This window comes from Pongo abelii, chromosome 10, assembly GCF_028885655.2.
Source record: "Pongo abelii isolate AG06213 chromosome 10, NHGRI_mPonAbe1-v2.0_pri, whole genome shotgun sequence".
Taxonomy (NCBI): domain Eukaryota; kingdom Metazoa; phylum Chordata; class Mammalia; order Primates; family Hominidae; genus Pongo; species Pongo abelii.
In genome coordinates, this window is record NC_071995.2 from 7,421,749 (window position 1) to 7,448,268 (window position 26,520).

The 26,520-nt window shown below is 39.6% G+C and overlaps 1 protein-coding gene across 1 annotated transcript; it reads left to right on the forward strand.

Moving 5' to 3' along the window:
• The first annotated feature begins 1,162 nt into the window (after nt 1–1,162).
• ACSM4 (acyl-CoA synthetase medium chain family member 4) lies at nt 1,163–25,232 on the forward strand. Its single transcript, XM_002822847.2, has 13 exons — nt 1,163–1,615; nt 3,614–3,824; nt 7,106–7,313; nt 13,719–13,862; nt 14,607–14,763; nt 17,302–17,381; nt 18,920–19,043; nt 19,736–19,816; nt 19,960–20,061; nt 20,780–20,907; nt 21,006–21,105; nt 23,486–23,605; nt 24,780–25,232. The coding sequence occupies exons 1-13, from the start codon at nt 1,415–1,417 to the stop codon at nt 24,864–24,866; spliced, it is 1,743 nt and encodes a 580-aa protein (XP_002822893.1). The 5' UTR covers nt 1,163–1,414; the 3' UTR covers nt 24,867–25,232.
• The last annotated feature ends 1,288 nt before the right edge of the window (nt 25,233–26,520 follow it).

Consider the following 26,520-nt stretch of genomic DNA (forward strand, 5'->3'; position numbering starts at 1 on the left):
GAACGCATTACATAGCCTCAACCCATACCAGCTGGGTAGGGAGACAGGGCACATATATGAAAAACTATCATTGATAATACAAGGTAGACAACTGTCACATGAATAGCATAAACGCATGTTAGGGAAAACCAAAGGAAGAAATAAACACAAAATTATTTTAAAAATTAATTAGATTACAGATGGTAGTCCAGAAAGAGCAGGCAATTTTACCAATATTAAAAGTAGTTTTTGAAAAAGAAATAAAATCCAAGTCTTCTGGTTCATATGGTAGGATTTTTTTAAATAAAACTATGCCACAATAATATTAAGGAAAATAATCTTAACAACAGCAGTAGTTGGCTGGGTGCAGTGGCTCATACCTACAATTCCAGCACTTTGGGAGGCCAAGGCAGGAAGATTACTTGAGGCTAGGAGTTGGAGGCAAGCCAGCCTGGGTGACATAGTGAGGCCATATCTCTACAGAAGAAAAAAAAAATTAGCTAGGCATGGTGGTGTGACACCCATAGTCCTAGATGCTCAGGACGCTTAGTCAGGGGGATTGCTTAAGCCCAGGAGTTTGAGGCTTCAGTAAGCTGTGATCGTGCCAGCCTATATGAAAGAGCAAGACCTTGTTTCTTAATAAGAAACAACAAACAAACAAAAAAACCAAAAAAAAACCCAGTAGTAATTAACACTTCGAAGTCACCTTTTACAAGCTAGGCATTTTATACACATTATCTTATTAAATCCTCACAATAACCGTAGGAGGGAGGTACTACATTTTCCCCTATTTTACAGATGAGAAAATTGAGGTGCAGGAAGATAAGTAACTTGCCCAAAGTCCTACAGCCGGAAAGTGGCTGAACCAGGACTTAAACCCAGGTTTCCAGCAATCACAATGGAAAGTTGAAGGGGAGAGGAGAACAAGGTAAGCAGGAGCCAGGGAAATGACAGGCCAACTCTTAGTAGGGGAAACAGACATTCATGGCAAGTTAACGGGCCTCCTCTACTGGAAGAGGAAATTCAAGTAGAGGAGTTAGCAGACACAGAACAGTGTATAAAGCAGGTGAAAGGAGGCTCTGAATGCCAATCCAGACAGCAAAGTTTCTATTTGTCTGTTGTTTGGTTGGGGAGAAGACAGGAACAGAAGACGGGAGTCTGACAATTCTGTAATTAAGGGTTTTTTTTTAGACTCATCTGGTCACAGACAGAATGAAGAGGAAGAGTCCAGTGGCAGGGAGGCCAGTCAGTGGCTAAGGCAGCAGCTCTGATGAGGTGTTTTTCAGGTGTTCCCCAACTTGCCAGGGCATACAGCCACAAATCCACCTCCCAGTCTCACCACAGAGCATCAAGAAACTGATACTCTCTATCCATCTCTCCCTACAGGCTGTAGTACTTCTGTGTCCATAGCAGTAGACAAAGTCCTTTGGGAACCATGAAGATTTTTTTCCGCTACCAGATATTTAGATTCATCTGGCTCACCAAGCCACCTGGCCGGCACTTTCACAAAGATCACCAGCTTTGGACACCTCTGACTCTTGCTGACTTTGAAGCCACAAATCGCTGTAACAGGCCATTGCCTAAAAACTTTAACTTTGCTGCGGATGTGCTGGACCAGTGGTCACAAAAGGAGAAGGTATACGATGATGGGCTTCCAGTAGATGCTGGGTGTCCCCTTCTCTCTCAGTCTTCCATTTCCTTGTTCTGTGGTCTACCACGTAACTCCAATGCACTTTTTCACCCTCTTGGTTTCCTTTGTTTGATTTCCAATTGCCCTCCCCTCTCCCCAGGGAAGATCTTAGATCCTCAGCCACAAATGGCTGGGTGGCTCTGGAGCCTTCTCTATCTCCCATCCCCATGGTCGTTCCTCACAGAGTTATGCCTCTTTTCCTTCTCTTTTCTGCAAGCCCCACGCAACAGTGCTTTGTTTTCAAGTTGGTCACAGGCTTATCGAAAAAGTAGTAAATTGAGTTTTGGTTTTATGAATACAGTTATCATTGGAGTAATTAGGAGAGAGTTGGAGGTTGACAAGAATAAAGCAAGCAGCCCTTATGCAATGTTTACAGTGCAGCCTCAGGATGAGGTCTCTGTGTACTGATCCTCACCCCATGCCAGGCACTGAGCTAAACACTTAACCTAGCAGTGCTTATCAAAATGCACTGCAGGACCCGTGGATGGGAACATGATGTTAGGTACTAGACTGACAAGGTATTAAATAATATTGAATCAATTCTTCCTGTTAAATACAAGGGGAAAGCCTTCCTTGAAAGCCACTGTGTCTTTAGCACCTAACACTTGCTAAACACTCTCTTGAATAAAGACCGCAGGTAGAAGCTAATCATCTCTAGATAAAATTTAATGGCATAGTTTTGTTTTCAGCATATTTATTTTTCAATAACCTGTTTTTTAGCAAGTGGTAATAATTGTCCAATAATGGTGCTGATTAAATGTATATTCCTTCTGAAGTAAATGTATACACGTAAAAAGTAAAAAGTGAGTCAATGTAGAGAAGTATACAAAATAAAGAAGAATAGTGCAGGTGCAGACAGAGCTGACAGAAACAGTGATACTTAAATGACTAAAGATTGAGAAATACTGACCTATATCATTTCACCAAATCCCCATAACAACCTGGGTGGTTTGCAGATGAGGAACTTGACCTCATAGAAGCTAAGCTACTTATCCAAGGCCACACAGGCCCAATAGAACATAAACCGAGTCCCTGATCTTTACAGAGGTTACATCCATAGGGAAGAAACACGTCTGTCATATAATAAATTGGAGTCATCTGGAGTATGAGCACAACGATGAAGGAACACAGAGAAGTCAGTGGAGAAACAAAGAGAAGTCTAAGAAAAGCTCACAGACAAACTGACATGTCAACAGGGCTTTTAAGTATTTGCCAGCCAGAGAAGATAAAAGAAGCCTTCCAGATAGGGGAAAGAAGGGAGAGTAATTTTTTTTCCAGGTAATACATAAGGCAAAGAGGTTTTGCAGTACAGATGACTCACTTTGTAGAATGATGGGGAAGAAGTTACCTCTAGAAGTCGATCAATTGATGCCTCCCTCAACCCTGCTCCTTGTGACTTGTGAAAACCACACCTCAGCCTTAGGGTACAAAGAGATGTCTGGTTCCCAATCAAACTTAGTAGATCCATTCAGGTTATTTGGATGGGAAAGAATCTAATTTAAGCAAGAAAGAAATTTATTCAAGGAATATGGGAGAGCTCACAAAACTGGGCTGGAAGCTGGAGAGTCCATCTCAATGAGGACAGGAATCAGGACAGCTCTCTGAGGATGCATAAGCACTAATAATCCATAGACAAGTTTTCTACCAACCATTTTCTATCTTTTGATTTCTCTCAGAAAACCAAAAAGTCCAGAGAGAGAGGAGGTCTGATTGGCCCAACTTTGGTCAAATGCCCACCTACTGCTCGGGGAAGGGTAAAAGCAACCTGAGGGATTCTCTTTTCAAGGCTGTGTTCAATAGGAGAGGGGCAGTTCCCTCAAAGACGAACTCAGGGCGCTGTTAGCAGAACGCACCAGAACCAGTGCCAAAACAAAGCAGATGCCGCATGTAAGAGTAATCAGTCATGTAAACCTACCCCTCTCTTTTCCATGTGTCCCTGGTCAGATAGGGGAGAGATCAGCTAACCCAGCCCTGTGGTGGGTGAATGGCAAAGGGGATGAGGTAAAATGGAGCTTCAGAGAACTGGGCACCTTGTCCCGAAAAGCTGCCAACGTGCTCACCAAGCCCTGTGGCCTGCAGAGAGGAGACCGTGTGGCCGTGATTCTGCCCCGAATCCCTGAGTGGTGGCTGGTCAATGTGGCTTGCATACGAACAGGTCAGTGCCATTATTAGCATTCTAAATCACACAGAAACACAGAGAGACTGAAACTCAAGGGTTTTCTGAAATGTTAGCTCTGATTAGAGCTATGCATACAGAAGACAAAAAAAAAAAAAAGAGTTAAGCCAATCATGACATAATAATAACAATAACACTAAAAGGGAGGTATTAGTGTGATAAACATTTTGCAGAAGAGGAAACCAAGGCTCAGGTTAAGAAGCTTGCCGGGCGTGGTGGCTCACGCCTGTAAGCCCAGCACTTTGGGAGGATGAGGCGGGTGGATCACGAGGCCAGGAGTTCCAGACCAGTCTGGCCAACATAGTGAAACCCCGTCTCTGCTAAAAACACAAAAAATTACCCAGGTGTGGTGGTGTGTGCCTGTAATCCCAGCTACTCGGGAGGCTGAGGCAGGAGAATCGCGTGAACCAGGGAGGTGGAGGTTTCAGTGAGCTGAGATCTTGCCATTGCACTCCAGCCTGGGCAACAGTGCAGGACTCCGTCTCAAAAACAAACAAACAAACAAACAAAAGCTTGCCAAAAGTCACAATTAGAAAGTTATTCTATTCAGTCACAGCTAGAAAGCTATGTAATTGGGATTTAAAAACAAAGCTCTATAAAAGCAAATTTGGGTACCAACATCTCTTTGCAGTGCTAGATTATCTAGGACGTGTTCATCCAGATGATCCAAAATTAACTTCTCTGAATATACTTGGATCCTCCCTAACAAAAAAAAAATACAACAAGAAGAAAAAGTATTTATACATCAGGACTTGTAAGAATATGATTGGCACATCCCAGTTGAAAAATCTCTACCTTTTTTTCAGACTAACTAGTGTATTCAATGACACACTTTCTCCCAAAGTAGTAATTTATAATTTACCCCAAATAAAAATTCCAACAGGATTTTTTCCACTCTAGAACAAGAGTTAGCAAGCCATGGCCTGTTGGTTGGGCATCTATTTACATAAGTAATTTTAGTGGAATACAGCCATGCTCATTTATTTATATACTGTCTATGGCTCCCTTTGTTTCACAACAGCAGAAATCCTCATTGAGATGGAGATACTATGGCCCACAAAGCCTAAAATATTTGCTATCTGGGCCTTTATTGAAAAAGTTTTCCAATTCCTGCTCTAAAACATAGCATAAATGTTTATAAGTCAATTAAGAATAAATAATATCAAAGGATAGAATACGGTAAAAAACACAAAGATGTTTGTTGCAATGTTATTAATAATAATAGAAATTTGGAAACAACTAAATAGAAATGACTGAATTATAATAGGTGAGACTAAGTTTAGTTGTGGTGTGTGTGTATAAGTGATTAGAATTATGGTAACTCAACTTGAAATACCACTAAAATGATAATTACGAGGATTTCATAATGCTGTTGAAAATGATCTTTTTGCCAATATTAAATAAAAACAGCATTTTATAAAATTTGTTTATATAAAATTCTTTTTGCATTCACTAAAAACAACTTGCAAATGTTAAACCAGTTGTGGATTGAGAGTAGATTAAAGGTGATTTGTTATAAAAAATATGTAATATTGCTTAACATAAGTTATGAAATATATAAAATAATGGTGAAAACTAAACAGACAAGCTGAATGGCTAACATAAAACACTAAATTAAAGGTAAAGCAAGAAGGTGAGATTATATTTTCTAACTCAGAATTATTAAATCTTCAATGAGAAGATTGAAATTGTTTGTACTATACCACATAGCAAAATATTTTGGTTTTTTGCTGTGAAGTGTATGCAGTAAAGCCTGAGATATATGCTATCTGAAATCCACTAGAAGAAAACTTCTCCCAACCCTGAATTTAGAGGTCTACCCATTGAGTACATTCATATCACCAATCTACCAAGGGAGCTAATTATTTGTAAGTCATTAAGAACAAGTGGTTTGTAAAACAAATAATCTTAAATTTTTATATTGAGCGAATACTCTAAGGTGTTTTCTTAATCAACTTCCTTATCCTTATGCATTTATTCACTTTCTCAAGAAGGGATGAATTTAAAAGCTTTTAAAATATATTCATAAAATAAAATCTCCTTCCTAGCAATTCAACTCCACATTTTTGTATTTAGCAAACTTCAGGGAACTCACCAAGAAATGAGTAGTTTGGCTTATAGCACAGGTCTTGGAAGTTTGGGAAATGTATCTTTGAATCTTTTCTATCCTTTGCCACTTATTGACTTTGTGACCCTTGGGCAAGTTATTATTTATATACTGGGATTAATTTTAAGTGAGATACCAGGCACGTAATAAGTGCTCAATAAACAGTAGTGATTATCTGTATCACTTTATATACACTCCACTTCTTGTTCCCAATAATTCACTTTAGAAAGTACAAACTTCTCTCTTTCATCTAATTCGGCCATGTATGTTCTTCCCAGAATGAACTGGTACTTTAAAATCAGACATCTCCAGCCAGTGTTTAGGATGAAATGAGGAGGTGAGATAAACTAAGCATTGCAAAGTAGTCTAGGCAAACCTTGATGATGCCAGACAACTGGAGTCCATAGAGAAGAGGGCTGGCTCTGCCACTCACCAGCTCTGATCAAATCTCATATTCCATCAATGGCACAACCACATGGACCTACCAGAGTTGCTTAAAACAGTAGTCTCTAGGCATTTTTGACTGTATAATCTATCAATAAAAATATTTAGGATACACATCTTCCCATCTGGGTATAGCCACTTATGTGCTTCTACTGCACTAATATAGTATGCATATTATGAAACATACAAAAATGAGATAAAAGCATTAAAAGAATTGTAATTTCTCAATAATTTCTAATTCTTTAAAATTTTTAATATTACTTTAAAAAATTAAACAGGGATGAAATCTCACTATGTTGCCCAGGCTGGTCTCAAACTCCTGGGCTCAAGTGACCCTCCTGCCTTGGCCGCTCAATGCACTGGGATTACAGGTGTGAGCCACCATGCCCAGCCAATAATTTTTCAAATTTCTATGTTCATTTCTTAGTCCCAATGGATTGTTGAAAAACTCACTTTGGAGGCCACTGGTTTTTTTCTTTTGTTTATTTGTTTGAGACAGAGTCTCACTCTGTCACCAAGGCTAGAATACAGTGGTATGATCTCGGCTCTAAGGGATCTCTCAGGGATCAGGGTCCTGTGCAGTAACCTTGGGGATCAAGGCAGAGGTAGGTAAAGGATGGAATGTGATGCTTCTCACCGAGGCACAAAGCCCAAGTCTTCCACAATGGATAGCAGTTCTGTTCAGTGCAGGGCCCTCTGTCCTTCCCAGGCATCATCTTCATGCCGGGAACAATCCAGCTGACAGCAAAAGACATCCTCTACCGGCTACGAGCATCCAAGGCCAAGTGCATTGTGGCCGGTGAGGAGGTGGCCGCAGCGGTGGAGTCCATTGCATTGGAGTGTCCTGACCTTAAGACAAAACTCCTGGTGTCTCCACAAAGCCGGAACGGGTGGCTCAGCTTCCAGGAGTTATTTCAGTGAGTATTTTTCCCAGCCAATCTACACTGCTGGCAACAACACAAATTACAGCTACATCTTGGAATTTCTTTGCCTCCAAGGACTCAGGAACACTGTCAGTTGATCTGGGCTCTTACTCAGAAAAGAATTACCTAATAGCCAGGTATGTTGGTTCACACCTGTAATCCCAGCACTTTGGGAGGCTGACGTAGGCGAATCACTTGAGGTCAGGAGTTCAAGACCAGCCTGGCCAACATGGTGAAACCCTGTCTCTACTAAAAATACAAAAATTAGCTGGGCGTGGTGGTGCTCGCCTATAACCCTAACTACTCAGGAGGCTGAGGCATGAGAATCGCTTCAACTTGGGAGGCGGAGGTTGTGGTGAGCCAAGTTTATGCCGCTGCACTCCAGCCTAGGTGACAGAGTGAAACTTCGTCTCAAAAAAAAAAGAAAAGAAAAGAAAAAGAAAAATATTACCTAATAAATGGATTCAAGGGCTGAAGAAAGGGATGTAGCTCTGCCTCCACCCTCCTGCTTTCGACTGTGGTCTATGATGAGTATCCTGCGTGGTTTGGCCCTTGCTTAAAGCTGGACCACATCTCCCCCTACTCTCCGTTTTCTTCCTCAAACATGCCCTACCTCAGCTCCTGTTATTTCTTCTGCCTGGAGTGCTCTTCTTATCCCTTTCAGGAGTGGCTCCTTCTTGTCATATTTTGACTCAATATTTTATCCTCAGAAGCTTTCCTTGACCACACTACCTAGAACAGAACTACAAGCCACTCTATTACATCATCCTCCTGTTTTCTTCATATTACTCATCACCATCTGAATTATCATGTCCATTCATCCGTTCCCTTATGTAGAGTCTTTTTTTTCTCCTCTAGAGTAGGGTTTGGCAAATTCAGGCCTGCCACCTTTTTTTGTTGTTGTTTGCTTGTTTCTGTTTTTTTGTTTTTGTTTTTGTTTTCTTTTGTTTTTTGAGAGAGGGTCTCGCTTTTGTCACCCAACCTGGAGTACAGTGGTGTGATCTTGGCTCACTGCAACCTCCACCTCTGGGTTCAAGTGATCCTCCCACCTCAGCCTCCTGAGTAGCTGGGATTACAGGCACCGGCCACCATGCCTGGCTCATTTTTGTATTTTTAGTAGAGAGGGAGTTTCACCATGTTGGTCAGACTGGTCTCAAACTCTTGACCTCAAAGTGACCCACCTGCCTCAGCCTCCTAAAGTGCTGGGATTACAGGTGTAAGTCACTATGCCCGGCTCTGTTTTTGTAAATAAAGTTTTATTGGACTGCATCCATGTTTATTTATTTACATGTTGTCTATGTAACAACAGCAGAGTGGAGTAGTTACAACGGAAACTGTATGGCCCACAAAGCCTAAGATACTTGCTATCTGCTCCTTTACAGAAAATGTTTGGCAACCCCTGTCCTAAACCATAAGTTGTAAGAAAGCAGAGACTTTGTTTGGTTGATCTTCCTGTCTCCAGTTCCTAACACATAAATGGTGCTTAATATTTATAAATGAATGAACAAAAGAGATCACAACTGCACTTTTCCTCATATGTAAAATGGGAATAATTATACTGTACTTATCTCAAGTGTTGTTTTGAGGATAAATTAAATGAATATGTGAGAAAATGTTTTTCAAGCTGTGAAAAAATGAGTAAAATATTAATTAATGGCATTATCTTTCAAAGAGGTGTTGAATAGCTTACGTTTAAAAAAAAATTCATCCAGAGAAGTTTATAGAAAGAGAAGACATGTAAACCCTGCTGAATAATAGGGTAGTTTTACTTGTTAGAATGAAATTTTATCCTACTAATTAATATAAACCAAATACTATTGGCCAATCCCAAAATTCTTTCTCAAGGGCCACACCAGTGAATACTGCTTGTGTCTTTTATAAGCTGTGTAACCTTGGATAAGTGAAGTAACATTGCTGAAACTCTTTATCTTATCCATAAAATGGAGATGATGATAGTATCTACCTCATGGGGTTGTAGAAGGATCAAATGGGATAAAACATGTAAAATTCTTAGCTTAATGCCTGGCACAGAGTAATTACTCCATAAATATCATAGTAATTATAACTGCTATCATTATTATTTTCAAGTTAACAAAGCCATTCAACAGTCTAGTGATTCCTAAGGTAATGGTATTTATATTATTTGAATATGCATCTCCATTAGTAACATATTTTTAACATACCCCCAACACATGTATTTATTTATAAATTATACACATGTACTTTTGTGCATTATACAAATACCAAAAATAAAAATTTTAGAGGATGAGTAAAACAGTACAATTGTGCCACTGCACTCTAGCCTGAGTGACAGAGTGAGACCCTGTCTAAAAAACAAAAAACACATAATTTGCAATTCTTCTTTCTTCTTCTCTACCCCAGTTGTCTTGCACACTCCCTGAGCAGCAAGCACTTCCACTTCAGAGACTCCTGTCCTAAACAACTTTGCAATAATCTATTGAGTCCCCAAGAAACCTTAAAGATGCCACAAAATTTACAACCGATAAAGGACTTTAAATTCATGTGGATTTCAAATTGAAATTTGCACACTTTGGGAGTGGTTTCAAAGATGGAAAAAATCCTCATTTTAAACAAATGACTTTGGAGTGTCATAACTCCAAAAAGGCCAAGGATTGTTTCTCTAAAAACTAGGGAATGGATAGCCATCTCATTGCCAACAGTTGGCTAGTTTTTCAGAAGACTACACACAGCAATAATGTGGGCTAATTTTACATTGTTAGGGTTGATCTTTTATTCAATAAGTTCATTTTAAGGCTTCTTGCCCTCCTTCTGCCTCCCAAGTATAGAAGTCCATTAACACTTTCCAGAATATTCATAATGGGATGAGGGAAAAGGTCAAAATTATAAGCCAGACTGATATTTCTCTTTTTTCTGTTCTAGTGCAAAGGACCCTGTCCTGTGGGGTCCAGGACTCTGGATTCTGATCATGAGGGGTTCAAGATGGTGTTCCAAGCATGGGAACAGCATGACCAAAGATATGGAAGCAAAAAAAAAAAAAAAAATACCCTAAGGTGTGCAGGGAATGGACTACAAGCAGTTTGGTTTAGCTAGAGAATAAAATATGGAGTCAGAGTGAAGCCTGGAAGAGCAAACAGAGGCCAGATTATGGGAGATCTCACACACCATGCTAAATCTTAAAATTGGCCCTGTAAACAAGGGAAGCCATTGATGGGTTTTAAGAAGGGAAGTTCCAAGGTCAGGTTTGGATTTTAAATAGATTTATCTGGCAAATATGTAGAGGATTAGTTTGAGGAGGAACAAACTGGAATCAGAGAGGCCATTTTTGAGCCTCATCTAGGGCAGAGATAATAAAAAACTAAATCTGAGCTCTGATGAATAGGATGGAGGAAAGGAAACAAACTAAAGAACTAGCAGGACTTGGAGAGTATTGGATGTGGAAGATGAAAGAAGAAGGAGTCAAGGCTGAGCTGCTTTTTGACTTAGGTGATTGGTGGATGGAAAAAGAGCCAGTAGATGAGGCTAACATAATAAGTTTAGAGTTGGACATACAAGATTGAAAGGTCTGTGAACATTCAAATGTCTAGCAGGTGGTAGATATGAGTCTCAGGGACAAGAGGCAAAGATACAAAGCAAGAAGTTATTAGTACATAATTAGCTCTGAAATCTGGAAAGGCATAACTCAGAACTCAGGTATTCAAGGAAAGGAAGTCAGATAATGGAATCACTGCTTGAAAATCTTCCTGTTACAGATTGTGATGCTTTTTCTTTTAGATAGACAGATAGACGGACAGATGAAAGATAGATAGATAAGTAGATAAGTAGGTAGGTAGATAGATGGATGGATGAATAGATAGATGAAAGATAGGTAGACAGATGATAGATGATAGATAGATGATAGATAGATAGATAGATAGATAGATAGATAGATAGATAGATAGATAGCCTTCTATCAAAAGGTTTCCATACTGGATTGAGAAATGTTTAAACATAAGAGGTCTCCCCACAGCTATTAGAGTCTGTGAATAAATGCCCCTCTCTAGCCCAACACATATCAACTTCACTCTATACATACATTGAAAAGAAAATCAATATAGTTGAATGAATGATCTTTTTCTATTTTAAGGGGAGGAAGCAAGTTACCAAGAAAACCATGTTAATATTTTATGAAACTATTTTTAAATAATCCTCATTGTTGGCTGGAGACGGTGGCTCATGCCTGTAATCCCAGCACTTTGGGATCCCAAGGCAGGCAGATCACATAAGGTCGGGAGTTCAAGACCAGTCGGGCCGACATGGTGAAACCTCATCTCTACTAAAAATACAAAAATTAGCTGGGCATGGGGGCACACACCTGTAGTCTCAGCTACTAGGGAGGCTGAGGTGGGAGGATTGCTTGAACCTGGGAGGTGGAGGTTGCAGTGAGCCAAGATTATGCCACTGCACTCCAGCTTGCATGACAGGGTAAAACTCCATCTCAAAAAAAAAAAAAAAATCCTCATGTTTTTACCGTTTCAATGACAATGTCACTCATTCACCATCAAGATTAATTAAAACAGCATCCTTAACCCTGTTCCCTTCAACCAGAGAAATTAAAAATATGATACACCAGCCAGGTGTGGTGGCTTACACCTGTAATCCCAGCACTTTGAGAGGCTGAGGCGGGTGGATCACCTGAGATCAGGAGTTCGAGACCAGCCTGGCCAACTTGGTAACACCCCATCTGTACTAAAAATGTAAAAATTAGCCGGATGTGGTGGTGCATTGTCTGTAGTCTCAGCTACTTGGGAGGCTGAGGCAGGAGAATTGCTTGAATCTGGGAGGTAGAGGTTGTAGTGAGGCGAGATCATGACACTGCACTCCAGCCTGGGTGACAGAGTGAGACTCCATTGCAAAAAATAAATAAATAAATAAAATAAAGATAAAAATATGATACACCAGTCTCAAAAATTCTCAGATACTGTACCAGTTATTCATCATTGAGTAACAAACCGTCCCAGTACTTAATGGGGTAAACAGTAGTTATTTTATTTGCTCATGAGTCCCTGGGTCAGAAATTCGCATAGGGGTCAGCAGAGGCAGCTGGTCTCTGCTCCACATCAGCCTGACTGGGGCTTGAGTATCCAAGGTGGGTTCACCTTTAAGTCAGGCTGGCTGCCAGCTGAAGCACCTCAGTTTTCCTCCACATAGCCTCTCCCGCCAGTAGGACAGTCTAAACATCTTTATATGGTGGCTAAGTTACCCTGCAGGGAAAATGAAAACTATGAAGCTTCTTGAGGCCTAGGCTGAGAAGTCCCAGAACTTGTGCCACAGTGTATTAATGAAAACAAGTCATGAGATCACCCCAGATTCAAAGAGAGAGGACATAAGCTCTGCCCTACAATGAGGGAATGGCATACAAGGATGATTTGTTACTCAGTGATGGATAACTAATACAATATCTAAGAATTTTTGTACAGGGATGGAAGCAATCATGGGGCTATCTTTGCAGACAATCTTACACAGAGATTGTTTTCAGTTCAGTGAATTCAGTGGGTCAATGAAATTAACATGGACCCAGATTCATTCATCTTCCTATCACGTCACCCTCAGTATACATCCAAGATGGCCAGGGTAGCCCCAGACATCCTGTACTTGCACAACAATACTTAAAGGCCATAAAACAGGATGGGCCGGGGAAGAAGGCTGCATCTCTTCCTCATGACTCTTTTTAGAACAAGAAAATATATTCCATTAAAGCCTTACATCTCGTTGTCCATAACCGTGTCATGTGCCCAATCTTAAACCAAGGAATGACTGTGACTGGCTTAATCAAGATTTGCCCCTAGGAGCTATACAGGGACAGTCTCCCCTGAAGCACTTGATTGCCTGATACTTGAACAAAATCAGTTCTATGAGTGCAAGGAAGAAGGAGACAGCTATTTGGTAAGCAACTAGCTGCATCTGCCGCAGATATCGAAGATACTGAACAAAAATTATTTAAAAGTTTGAATCAAATGCCAAAAGATCTTCCTTTAAATAATAAAAACTCCTGAAACATTAATAGCAATGTATGAAGATTCAATGCTGATTTTTAAAAACGTACAGACTTTTTTTTAAAACACACTTGGAAAAAAAAATGTTACAATACATAAAATGCATGTCTTTTGTTATTAATATTGAAAGTTACCTTGGCTATTTCTTTACGCTATAGGGAGATGAAGCTTAAAAAAGAAGAACTGGGCTGTTAAATCTTAGCACTGATCTTCAAAGTCCCACAAAGATTTCTTGAGGAATTCCTCTCAGGAAAGCTTTGGATTAGGTTCAGTTCTGTTAACTATCTTCTGGTAGCAAGAGGGCATAAGTAGTTGAGCAGAAGAAACATCAGAGTTAAGCTGGTCTGCCATCTTCCACCACCATCTTGGGGTACATATTTTGCAGATTCGCCTCTGAAGAGCACAGCTGTGTGGAAACAGGAAGTCAAGAACCAATGACCATTTATTTCACCAGTGGGACCACAGGCTTTCCTAAAATGGCCCAGCACTCTCAGAGCAGCCTCGGCATTGGGTTCACCCTCTGCGGAAGGTAGGGAAGAAAATTCAGTTTGTTTTTGGTGAACTCCCCCAAAGCTGCCAATATGTGTATCCAACTAACTGATACTTCTCCTTGAATTGCTATAAGATATTGCCAATATAATAGCTACAAAACAGAACTCTTGCTGGCCCTGCCCAACCTAGCTCAGTAAATGGCAGCATCTAACCAGTTGATTAAGCAAGAGCTTAAGAATCGACCTTAATTAATCCCTTAACAGCACGTCTGGCTCCCTTTTCCCATTGCCAGGAAGGCCTACCCAGAAAGGCCTTCCTAAAAGAGAGGCTATCCTACCATTGTCACATCATCCTATTTTATTTTCCTCATAGCATTTATACTACTTGAAATAATGATATTTATTAATATACTTAACTCACTTTATCGTATATTTATTCACTATGCGTCACCCTAAAATAAGAGCAGAGATTTGGTCTTCCTTGCTCACTGCTGTAGAACAACGCCTAGCACATTTTGGCTTAACAAGTATTTGTTGCATCAATGGACAAACTCAAAAAATCATGCCACACGCAGCCTCCCACTGTACTCTCAGACCACCTGGGATTCTGAAAATGCCCTTAAGAAGAGTAGAAGTAGAATCTATCACCTTGTCTGGGGCTTCTTTTGACCCTTCTCTGTAGCCCTTAAGATACTGGGGCAAAGTCACCCCTGAAAGATACCAGTTTGTAATTTTTGTTTGTTTATTTTTGGTCTGTTTTGTTGCTTCTTCGTATCATTTAGGTATTGGCTGGACTTGAAGTCCTCAGATATCATATGGAATATGTCTGACACGGGCTGGGTCAAGGCTGCCATTGGCTGTGTGTTTTCTTCCTGGCTGTATGGAGCCTGTGTTTTTGTGCATCGAATGGCACAGTTTGACACTGACACCTTCCTAGACGTAAGTCATGTCCTCCAGCTAGATAGATCTTTAGAGTTCCTCCTTGTTTCCCATAAAATCACAAAGAAATTATTCCTTAGAATACAAGGCTTCTTGGGCTTCTGGAAATCATTTCTTTATACGAAGCAAAGTCTCAAGGGCCTCGGGTTTTGAAATGTATTTGACAGAACGGAGGGGGAACAACTGCAACACTCTCAGGCAGGAAATCCAGACTTCTGCTTCAAATAGCTCAGGATTTGCTAGTGTTGCTAAATCTGTAGCTACTTAAGAAACTGGTTCTAAATAACAGATTAGAAGTCTGAACTCTAAACAAATACTTCATTTCTGATTCAATGAAATAAAGATAATAGCTGATAAACCAGAACTCTTGTGTGCAGTGGACATTAAAAGTGGGGGTGCCTTTCTCCCAGAGCAGCTCCTCTTATTCTCCCCTAGCCTATACTTCTCACTTTGTTAGTTCTCAGAACCCGATACTCTTCTGGAAACCGGGCATGCATGCCCTGCCTTCTCAACCAGGGACAGTTAGATTGAGATATCAGGTAACTCCAATTTCTTTAGACTTTAGAAAAATGTGATTCAGGTCAATTATTTTTCAGCCATGACAAATTTATTAAGCTTAACAAAATACATATTATTACACACAAACTATACTTGTGTGTGAATAAAAGCTCTTCACCTGTTATTTTGCTAACTGGTCTGACAAGATGGTTTAAGGCAGCAGTCTGCAACCTTTTTGGTACCAGGGACTGGTTTCGTTGAAGACAATTTTTCCATGGACTCGGGGGAGTGGGGAGATAATTTCAGGATGATTCAAGTGCATTACACTTATTGTGTGCTTTATTTCTATTATTATTAAATTGTAATGTATAATGAAATAATTATACAAGTCACCATAATGTAGAATCAGTGGAAGCCCTGATATTGTTTTCCTGCAACTAGACAGTCCCATCTGGGGGTGATGGGAGATAGTGATAGATCATCAGGCATTAGATTTTCTTAAGGAGCACACAACCTAGATCCCTCACATGCACAGCTCACAATAGGGTTCAGGTTCCTATGAGAATCTAATGCCACCACTGACCTGACAGGAGGTGGAGCTCAGGTGCTAATACAGGCAATGGGGAGCGGCTATAAATACAGATGCAGCAGGCGTAATCCCAGCACTTTGGGAGGCTGAGGCAGGTAGATCACGAGGTCAGGAGTTTAAGATCAGCCTGGCCAAGATGGTGAAACCCCGTCTCTACTAAAAATACAAATAATTAGCCAGGCATGGTGGTGCGCCTGTAATCCCAGCTACTCGGGAGTCTGAGGCAGAGAATTGCTTGAACCTGGGAAGCAGAGGTTGCAGTGAGCCGAGATCATGCTACTGCACTCCAGCCTGGGTGACAGAGCAAGACTCCGTCTCAAAAAAAAAAAAAAAGAAAAAAATACAGATGAAGCTTCACTCACTTGCCCCGCCACTCACCTCCTGCTGTGTGGCCCAGTTCCTAATAGGCCACAAACAGAAACCAGTCTGTCCTGTGGGTTGGGGATCCCTGGTTAAAAGGTCTTAACATAAATGTACACTAACCTAAGAACTGAGATCTCTACATCAGGTTTACAAAGTGCCCTAAAGTTGGTAAGTTAAGTTAACTTTGCAGTTTCAAAATCTACATTTGTAAAATAAGAATACTTTTATTTTACAAAAATCATGTGTGTATTTTAAGTGCTATAAAAACCTTTATAGATTTATGCTATTTTTAGATGTATACATTACACTTTCTAAAAATAATTAGACTCTACGGAGCAGATACGCACGGTAGAAATGCTTACTTACCGATCAAACGTTATACTTTATCTGTGACAATCCAGGTAGCCCAGACATACATTTTGAGAGCCTTCTCCCAAATACTTAAGTTTAATACAAATTGTCAATACATTAAGGGACATAGTGGAACTTCTCCAGAAGGAGGAGCTCTAAAACATTAGTATTTCTCTAGATTTAAGATGCCTAGGCCATATCTTATTTAAGAAACCGGAGACATAATGAACTCAGCAAATTTTTAAAAATTAAGAAAAGGCCAAAAAAATGCTTATTTCTACATTTATTCAACTTACTGAAAAAGACTAATATATTTTATAGGAATGGAGCTGGAAAGGTCCCAGTAGGTTAGCTTATGCATCCATAGTCAATGCTATCCATGAATATATTGGCAGGAGGTTACAAGATTACACTATAAAAGGTAACTTGTAGCCCTGAGGAAGAACAAACCAGTTCATACTTGGGGTTGTTCTCAAATTAAGCAATCCACTTGTTGAATTAGATTGTGTATGTCTGTTACTGTAATATTAATATATATACATTCTTTTCAGTAACTGGAAATTCCCAACAGATATACAGTCACTAGTGACAAGTAATAAATATTGTTTTCTTATTCCTAGTAGTGACCACGGGATGGGCACATATTAATGGAAGAAAATAACAGGGTGTAGATATCAGCTCTAGTCATGGCCTTTGAATGACCACTTCTGACATCTGTGTCTTTCTCCATCATCCAGACGCTTACCACTTATCCCATCACGACCCTGTGCAGTCCTCCCACCGTGTACCGGATGCTCGTGCAAAAAGACCTTAAGAGGTACTTGGGCAGAAATCTCCATTTGAACCACAAACAATAGCTACCATCCAGGATCACAGATCTCTCTTTTTCAGCATAGGATAGCTCAGGCTTTCTCAGTCTTACCACCACTGACATTTTGAACTGAATAATTCTATCATCGGAGGACGGTCGTATGCATTACAGAATGTTGAGCAGCATCCCAAGACTCTATTCGATGCCAGTAGCACCTCCTCCTCCCCATTTGTGAAAATCAAAAATGTCCCTAGACACTGCCTAATGTCTTCTGGGAGGCAAAACTGTCCCCTAGTCTAAGAACCACTGGAATATCCTCTAGGACAACTGGACATTTTTCCAGGGACAACCAGACCAGCCCTCAAAAAAGAAAGAAAGAAAAGCACATTTATACTGCTTTGAAGAAAAGCTAACAAAGTTTATGACTTGAAGGTCATATTCAATTTAGCCAAACCATATGAACATCCAGCAGAGTTGCAATGCATATTTGTTTAATTCAAACTCAGTACATGAAGAGAGAAAGGAAGAGAGGAGCAAATTAAGTAGCACAGGCTTGTCCATCCTCTTTTGCCACCAAAGTGTGGTTGCCCAAGAGGGAAAGTGCTATGCGAAACAGAATAAAGCAAACATGAATCTTCTCTTTTCCTAGTCAGTGTCAACTCCTTTGCTCCTATGTCACGGCCTTTGAAACATGAGCATCTTGTTCACATTTCAAGAGTAATTCAGGGACTATTCAATGATTATTTTGAATACATATGATTTGTATTCCACCCACACCCGCTGGCCCATTTGGGGCCTCAGTGTATGAGGAGCAGGCTGTTCCAGGCTTTCTCACCTGTGTCCAGTAAGGCTAGTGGTTAAAAGCTAAGCTCCAAAGTCAAACAGGCAGGGCCCTGCTACTTACTAATCACGTGGCCTTGGACACTCAAGATAACCTTCAAGCATCAACTCCATCTAGAAGAGAGGATTACGAGCCCCCTCATAAGGTTGTGGTGAGAATTTAATGTAAGTGACATGCTTGGTGAGATCACCCTGACAAGTGGGAGGTGCCTGGTACAGAGTTTCATGAGTATCAACTCAGTCCTTTATTACGTGGAAGGCTTTGGGCAAGTTCTTTAACATCTCTGAACCTCAATGTCCTCATGTGTAAATAGGGGTTGAGAGGATTCTAAGAATGCTTCTAAAGCCCTTACAACATAGTGACTGATCAATCAATATTAGCTGTTATATCATGTGGCTCATCAAAAGCACTTAGTATCATTAATAGCATTTTCTCCTGCCTTTTTACATCTTTAATAACTAAGTTCTCCTCCACCTGCCAAAATGAAAGCTGTCAGGAATTTTTGTTGTAATCACTAATGTGCCCCCATATGCCTAGAACAATGTCTGGCAATATAGTAGGTGTTCAACAAGTATTTGTTGAATGAACTTTGCTAAGACTTGCCTCTCCAGCTGTTATGCTTGCTGCTTGAATGTCCTAATTGTCTTGCAGTGAAAGCACTCAGGTTCCTCTTGAAAAGACCCACGCAACTCTGTCTCTCCAGATATAAATTCAAGAGTCTGCAGCACTGCTTGACGGGAGGGGAGCCACTCAACCCAGAAGTGCTGGAGCAGTGGAGGGTGCAAACTGGACTGGAGCTATATGAGGGCTACGGACAGACGGAAGTGGTATATCTAAAGGGCATTTATGTTTAGTATGTGTGGGGGCCTTTCTGCCCCAGGTTTGTCAACTGAGCCCCTGAAGTGCCCCCGTCCCACTCTAAATTTTTAGAGAGTTTCCCGGGATACTTCACCTTGCCAGTAGTTACCAAAACTTGCAGATTGCTCAGTTAGGTTTTGATGAAGGGGAATGATGATTATTCCAACATTCCTGCCTCCCCCTTATGCAGGAGAAATCTCGGAGGCGTTAGCGGGTGGGTGAGGTTCAGAACTGAGCAGCTCTTCTTTCCACTGTGCTGGGAATAATCCTCTGAGACCATCCATGGGAAATTGATTCCAAGGTGCATTTAACAGAGTCTAAGGAGTGGTTTTCAATGTGTGGCCCTCAAACACAGCAACATCAACATCATCTAGGTAGATCTGGTAGAAATGCCAAATTCTTAGACCCCATTCCACACCTAATGAATCAGAAACTCTGGGATAATGCCCATCAATCTGTGTTTCAACAATGGTCCAGAATCTCAAATTTGATTCTAATGCACACCCAAGTTTGAGAAGTACTGGTTTCAAATAATATATTTCAGAAGGTGTGCCTGCACACCAGGAAAATCAGTCAAAATCAAATCTTAATTTTCATTGCCATGATATAGTTTCAGAATATAAACTTTTGTATACTTATACAAAGCTTGTCCTCTCAATAGGGAATAATTTGTGCCAATCAGAAAGGCCAAGAAATTAAACCAGGTTCAATGGGGAAAGGAATGCTGCCCTATGATGTCCAGGTAGGTTGAGAAAATATCTGACTGGTTCAATAAAGAAGAGAGAACATTTTCCTTTTCTGCTATTCATTGTACAACTATTCACAAGCTTCTTTCATTTTGTGAAAAGAAAATTTTAAGAACATTAATTGTCTCCTTCATTCCAGATTATAGATGAAAATGGCAAAGTTCTACCACCTGGCAAAGAAGGGGAAATTGCCCTCAGACTCAAATCTACACGGCCCTTCTGTTTCTTCTCTGAATATGTGGTATGAGGATACAAAGTGCTGGTCATGCTTAATACAGACTTGGGTTCAAATTTCATTTCCACCATGTCTTGCTATGTAATCTTGGGCAAGCAACAAAATCTTTCATCAACTGTAAAATGGGGAGATTATCATCTGTCACCCAAGAGTACTGTAAAGATGAAATTCCAAATGTAAGAAACCAGTTGCAGTGCTTATCCTCAGAAAGGAAAACTGGACAGGCTGGAATGAGGGTGCAGTTGGGGGGTGCTGGAGGTAGAAGAGGGGCTTTTTAAATACTCTTTAGGACCTTTTGTATTTTATACTAGGAACTATCTTTTAAAAAAATTAATTTCCAGCCAGGCACGGTGGCTCATGGCTATAATTTCAGCACTTTAGGAGGCCGAGGTGGGAGGGTGGCTTGAGCCCAAGAGTTCAAGACCAGCCTGGGCAACATAGTGAGATCCCATCTCTACAAAAACATAATACAGTTAGTCAGGTGTTGTGGCACATGCCTGTGGTCCCAGCTACTCAGAAGGCTGAGGTGAGAGGATCACTACAGCCCAGGAGGTTGAGGCTGAAGCCTCCAGCCTAGGCAACAGAGAGAGACTCTGTCTCAAAAAATAAAAAAAAATTAATTTCCTTTATAAGTAGGATGCGTAATGTACTAGTCACTTAATGAGTGCCATACCCATCTCTGTTCTGACCAGACTAATCCCCAAATGTCATCCTTGGTTCCCAGGACAATCCACAGAAAACTGCTGCCACGATAAGAGGAGATTTTTATGTCACTGGAGACAGAGGAGTGATGGACAGTGATGGGTATTTCTGGTTTGTCGGCAGAGCTGATGATGTCATTATATCCTCTGGGTTTGTACATTTGCCACTCTGAAGAGGTAACAATTCAACAGGGAGGGAGATCTCTAACTTGGAGGATGTGGTGGTCAAAAACTTCTTTTCCTCTTCAGGTACCGTATTGGGCCATTTGAAGTGGAGAGTGCACTCATTGAGCACCCAGCAGTTGTTGAATCGGCTGTTGTCAGTAGTCCAGATCAAATCCGAGGAGAGGTAGATGAATGTCATTCATTAAAGAAGCAATGTCATATTTTCAAGTTCTGTCCATTTGACCACTGTAAAGGCTGAACCAAGAGTGGTCAATCTATTAATTCTAATTATGAGGCATGCATTTGGCCAAAATATAAATCAGGCAACCAACTTTACAATAAGTTGTGTCCCAAAGGGGTGGTATTAGAATTCTTTTGATGGCAAGTGACAGAAACACAATTCAAACTGCCTTAAGTTAAAAAAAAAAAAAAGGCATTTGGTTCATATAAGTGACAAGTACTTAAGTACTGCCACATCCAACGGTTCATGTGAGGTTGGCAAGATTTAGCCTCTCTTCACTTTTGGCTCTGCTGTTCTTTGTTATGGCTCCATTTGATCAGATTCCTCCTACTTGATAGCAACCAACTCCAGATGTATACACCTTAGCAACCCTCCACCCCTTCAGGGAAGGATACAGCTGTGTTTCCAGTTGTTTCAAGTAACTCTCAAGATCATTTGCCTACCTTAGATCACATCTCTAACCAATGTGGTTCAGAGACTGGTACATGCTGATCAGTCAGACTTGGATCATATGTCTATCCTTGGAAGTAGGTGTTGGTGTCAGTCCCACCAGAGAGAAGTTAGGGTAACACTCCATAGGAAAATTAGTTACTAAAAAGGAGGAACAGATACTGCATAGGCAAAAGCCACAGATTTCACTGAATGGAAAACTGTAACGGAATTCAGAATATATTTTCTCACAGAAATAAGACAAATAGAAAATTGTGGGCTGGGCACAGTGGCTCACGCCTGTAATCCTGGCACTTTGGGAGGCCGAGGTGGGTGGATCACTTGAGGTCAGGAGTTTGAGACCAGCCTGGCCAACATGGTGAAACCCTGTCTCTACTAAAAATACAAAAATTAGCCGGGCTTGGTGGCGGGCACCTGTAATCTCAGCTACTTAGGAGGCTGAGGCAGGAGAACTGCTTGAACCTGGGAGGCAATGGTTGCAGTGAGCCAAGATTGCACCACTGTACTCCAGCCTGGACAACAGAGACAGATTCTGTCACCAAGAAAAAGAAAGAAAGAAAGAAAGAAAATTGTGGCCAGGTTCCCAAACAAGTCTCATGAGCCTATTTAGGACCTAAGGAAAGGGAACTCTGGCAATGACAATAATAGCCTTAATTCTAGGAGGAAGCCCTATTTTCATAATTGCTTTTCCTTATGGAAGTTTCTATAGACACAACAAGTGACAAAATTTCAAAACAATTTATCAGCATCTTTCCACATCTGTACCTCCCTTTCACACACCAGTGAGCCTCTGTAGTGACACTATGGATCCCATACTCTTACCTCCTGTGCCCACTCTACTCTCCATCTATTCCATTCTCAAAAATAGTTTCTTCCTGCCACCATGTTCTTATTCTCTCAATATAAATGATTTCAGCTGAACAGAAGTAACCACCAATTAGAATCAATGTATGAACAATAAATAATATAAATTATGCTTACTAACCTCAGTAGTTATCTAATAGGTGGGTTTCAAACAGCATTTCAAAGAGAAGCAAACAATATGAGGCAAAAAAGACCTCACATAGATCAGTCCTTCCTGAGAGGTTTTGGTTTTTGGCTTTGTTTTGTTTTTTTGAGATGGAGACTTGCTGTGTCACCCAGGCTGGAGTGCCGTGGTGCAGTTATAGCTCACTGTAACCTCTCAAACTGCTGAGCTCAGTCGATCCTCCTGCCTCAGGCTCTCAAGTTGCTAGTACTACAGGTGTGCACCACTGCACCCTGGTTAATTTTTTTTTTTTAAGTCTTTGTAGAGATGGGGTCTCACCATTTTGACCAGGCTGGTTTCAAACTCCAGGGCTGAAGCTATCCTTCTACCTCGGCCTCCCAAATTCTTGGGGTTATAGGTGTAAGCCACCACGCTCAGCCCCTTCCTGAGATTTGATCTCCCAGGATACATAGTCTTTCCTCCATTGAGACCCTTCAAACTGCTTTGAAACTATATATTCTCTAGGAACTCCATTTGTCCCCCTGCTACATGCTTCTAATGGTATAGGTTTAATGGAGTAAGTGGTCATCCATAAGCCAAGGACTGTCTGTGTAATAAATAGGATCAGTCTGATTGAAATGTTAAATACATACGTATCTGTAAATAGAACTTAGCTTTCTTGAACCGCTGCACTCCTCACACTCATAAACCATTTACCTGAAAATATTCTGAAAAACCTCACTTTGTAATTGTATCCAAGCTTTGTTCAGAGGTAACCTCTGGCATTTGCAGTCATCATACAAACTGTTATTAACAAATAGTAAGCACCTATGTTCAGCATTTGTTGCAAATCCTTGATGTGTCTGAAAAACAAATGAGCAAGATAAATTAACTTTTCTGTTGCAGGTGGTGAAAGCTTTTGTTGTCTTAGCTACACCCTTTAAGTCCTACAACCCAGAGAAATTAACTCTAGAGCTTCAGGATCATGTGAAAAAATCAACTGCACCTTACAAATATCCAAGAAAGGCAAGTACTTTGCCCAAAAGTTAAGTTTGGATGTTACCAAACTAGGGTCTAAGCTAGAATTAGATTTTACTGGATTTTGATTTTATAGTAACTCACTATATAGGTAGAAGACACTTTTCAATTTGTTTAACCCTAAGAATTTTGCTTTAAAATGTTTTATATTAGAACGGTATAAGTGAATTATAAACCAGAACCTTTAATCAACTCTGCAATACTGAATCACTACGAAGAGTCTTTCTAGGACTAACTAGTCCCATTCTGTATGAGAAAAACGCAGTGGCAAAGAATTGCCAAGTGCCTTGTTTTTAGGGACAGTGCTTGATTCACCTATCTCACTACTCTTATCCCTAATACTCCTATAAATTCAAAGTACATGCCTTGAAGTATCAAGTGACCTCATTTAATGTTCAGAAGAAGATGATATCCAAAGAAACTATGGAATCTTTCCTGAAACCTTCTTTAAAGAAGGATTTAAGAACAATACTACATAAATACATGAAGATGGCCCTATAGTTTCCTTCTAACCGTGGAACTGGTTGATAATTACTGATCCTCTGCATGAGATTTCTATTTCATTTAGCATCATTTCAGCCAAAAAGTAGTTAAACCTAAAAACTACTCACATCTTCTCCATTAAATTCACTAAATCAGTGACTGTTGACTTTCAGAAAGGCTATCTGAGGGCATTTTAAAATACAGTGGTCTTATTTTGAGAGAAGAGAACAAAAAGAGGATTTCTGTGGTCAAGTCAGGGCAGAAGGGAAACTGTATATACTCCAAATTATCCCTAAAAATCTTCCTCAAAACCTCCAGGATCCAGCTCTGAAAAGACAAGAACTGTTCTTTTTGTATTTAGCTGTAATCTCCATTTCTCAGGAACAGTAGAGGCCTAGGACTAGTTTGAACTAGGGGAAAGCAATGGGGTAAAGGGATTGTTACTTTCTTCTGGCAAAGCATTTCAGTGAATATGCACTAAAAGCCCATAAGATGGAGCTACACTGTCACCCTTCCTACATAAACAGACGTTTCTGGTGTCCATGAAATTCAATGAGCTTAGGCTAAGATAATCTCCACTTTAAAATGCAGTCTGAGTTCCATGCAAGCTCCCTCCTATTGCACTGACAACTGGAAGGATGGAATCAAGTGACTCATCACGTTTTTTTCTGTCAATTAGGTGGAATTTGTTCAAGAACTCCCAAAGACAATCACTGGGAAAATCAAACGCAATGTTTTAAGAGACCAAGAATGGAGACGAAGATAGTTTGATAAGAAAACTGAAGGGTTAAGTAGTAATATGGTTGCTTTCTTTTAGTATTTGTTCCTACTCTCAGTGACTACTCTCTTAAATTCAATGACTACTCTCTTAAAATGTTTAAGATCCTTCCTGCTTGAAAACTCAACTGTTGATTTTTTGGTTTTTATTTAGCTAAAAAATTTAAAAGTAAATAAAAGCCTCAAAAATATATGGATGAAAATTGTTATAATGACCAAACTGACAAAGGTAATGATGATGATTTGTAGTGTTTAAAACAGCAGGAATCAAATGATTGCTTAGAACAAGAAAGTGCACATTGAATCTGTACTTCATTTACCTTGTGCCTGATTGAATCAAAATAAAGATATATCCTAAGAGAAATGTTCAAGACAATTTCTTCTGCTTAACATCTTTATGAGACCAAACTTCAAGACATTAAAGTAAGGAGTATAAACAATTCAAAAATTAGTGAGTTTAATGAAATTAAGTACTGTATTATTGTGCCTCATTTTGAAGCAAATTAACTGTAAAATATCTGAATATATATATCTGTATATATATATCTGTATATATACAGATATATATATACTGTATATCTAGATACATATATACATGTGTATATTTACACATGTATATTTACACATTTACACATGTATATATAGATATATCTGTATTAACTCTGTAATACTATCTGTATATATACATATGTATATATCTGTATATATGTATATATATCTGAATGTATATATACATATATATATCTGTGTATATATACACATATATACATCTATATACATGTATATACATCTGAATGTGTATGTGTGTATATATACATAAAGCAAGAGATTTACTAAGAGGCCAAAAGAAAGGAAAAGTACAGAATACCTATCTTTAGGGAACAAATTTACTTTTATTTTTTATTTTATTTTTCTAAAAATATCAGGAACTATGAAAAACAAGCTTGATATTTGGCCATACCAAAAGCAAAATACAAGTAAAAATAACATTTGAAAAGCATGTTTAACCTTAGAGGAACATATATTAAAATACAAAGCTTAATATTCTTTCCTCTATAAAGCTAAGCAAATTTTCTAAACCACAAGACTGCAGTTGTTTTTTGTTTTTTTTTTTTAACTGACATAATTTTTTAAAAGAAAAAACTAAAGGGGGGAAAAAAAGCACTGATTCTTACCCTGGAATCTCATCATTTATCAAATAACATGCTCAAATATCAGTAAAAATAAATAGTTGATAAACCTGAAAACAAATTTTTTAATGAGTTCAGGTTATAACCCAACACAGGATTTCATAGCTGGGAAAGAAGAGCTTGTATAACAACGGAGCCTTACCAAATACAAATAAATATAAAAGCCAATTAAAAACAAACTATAAAATCAAAATCTTTCTGCAGCAGCTTTCACAAAGTGAAAACAACTCAGTTCCACAGAGCTGTATGTTCTGTAGGCATATGGCTAATTTTATTCCGAGTCCTTTGGTCTTGTACTATCAAAATAATCTTTGTCTTCATAGCAGCATGATTTAAAGACAAGATTCTTTTGATAGTACAAGACCAAAGGACTCGGAATAAAATTAGCCATATGCCTCCAGAACATACAGCTCTGTGGAACTGAGTTGTTTTCACTTTGTGAAAGCTGCTGCA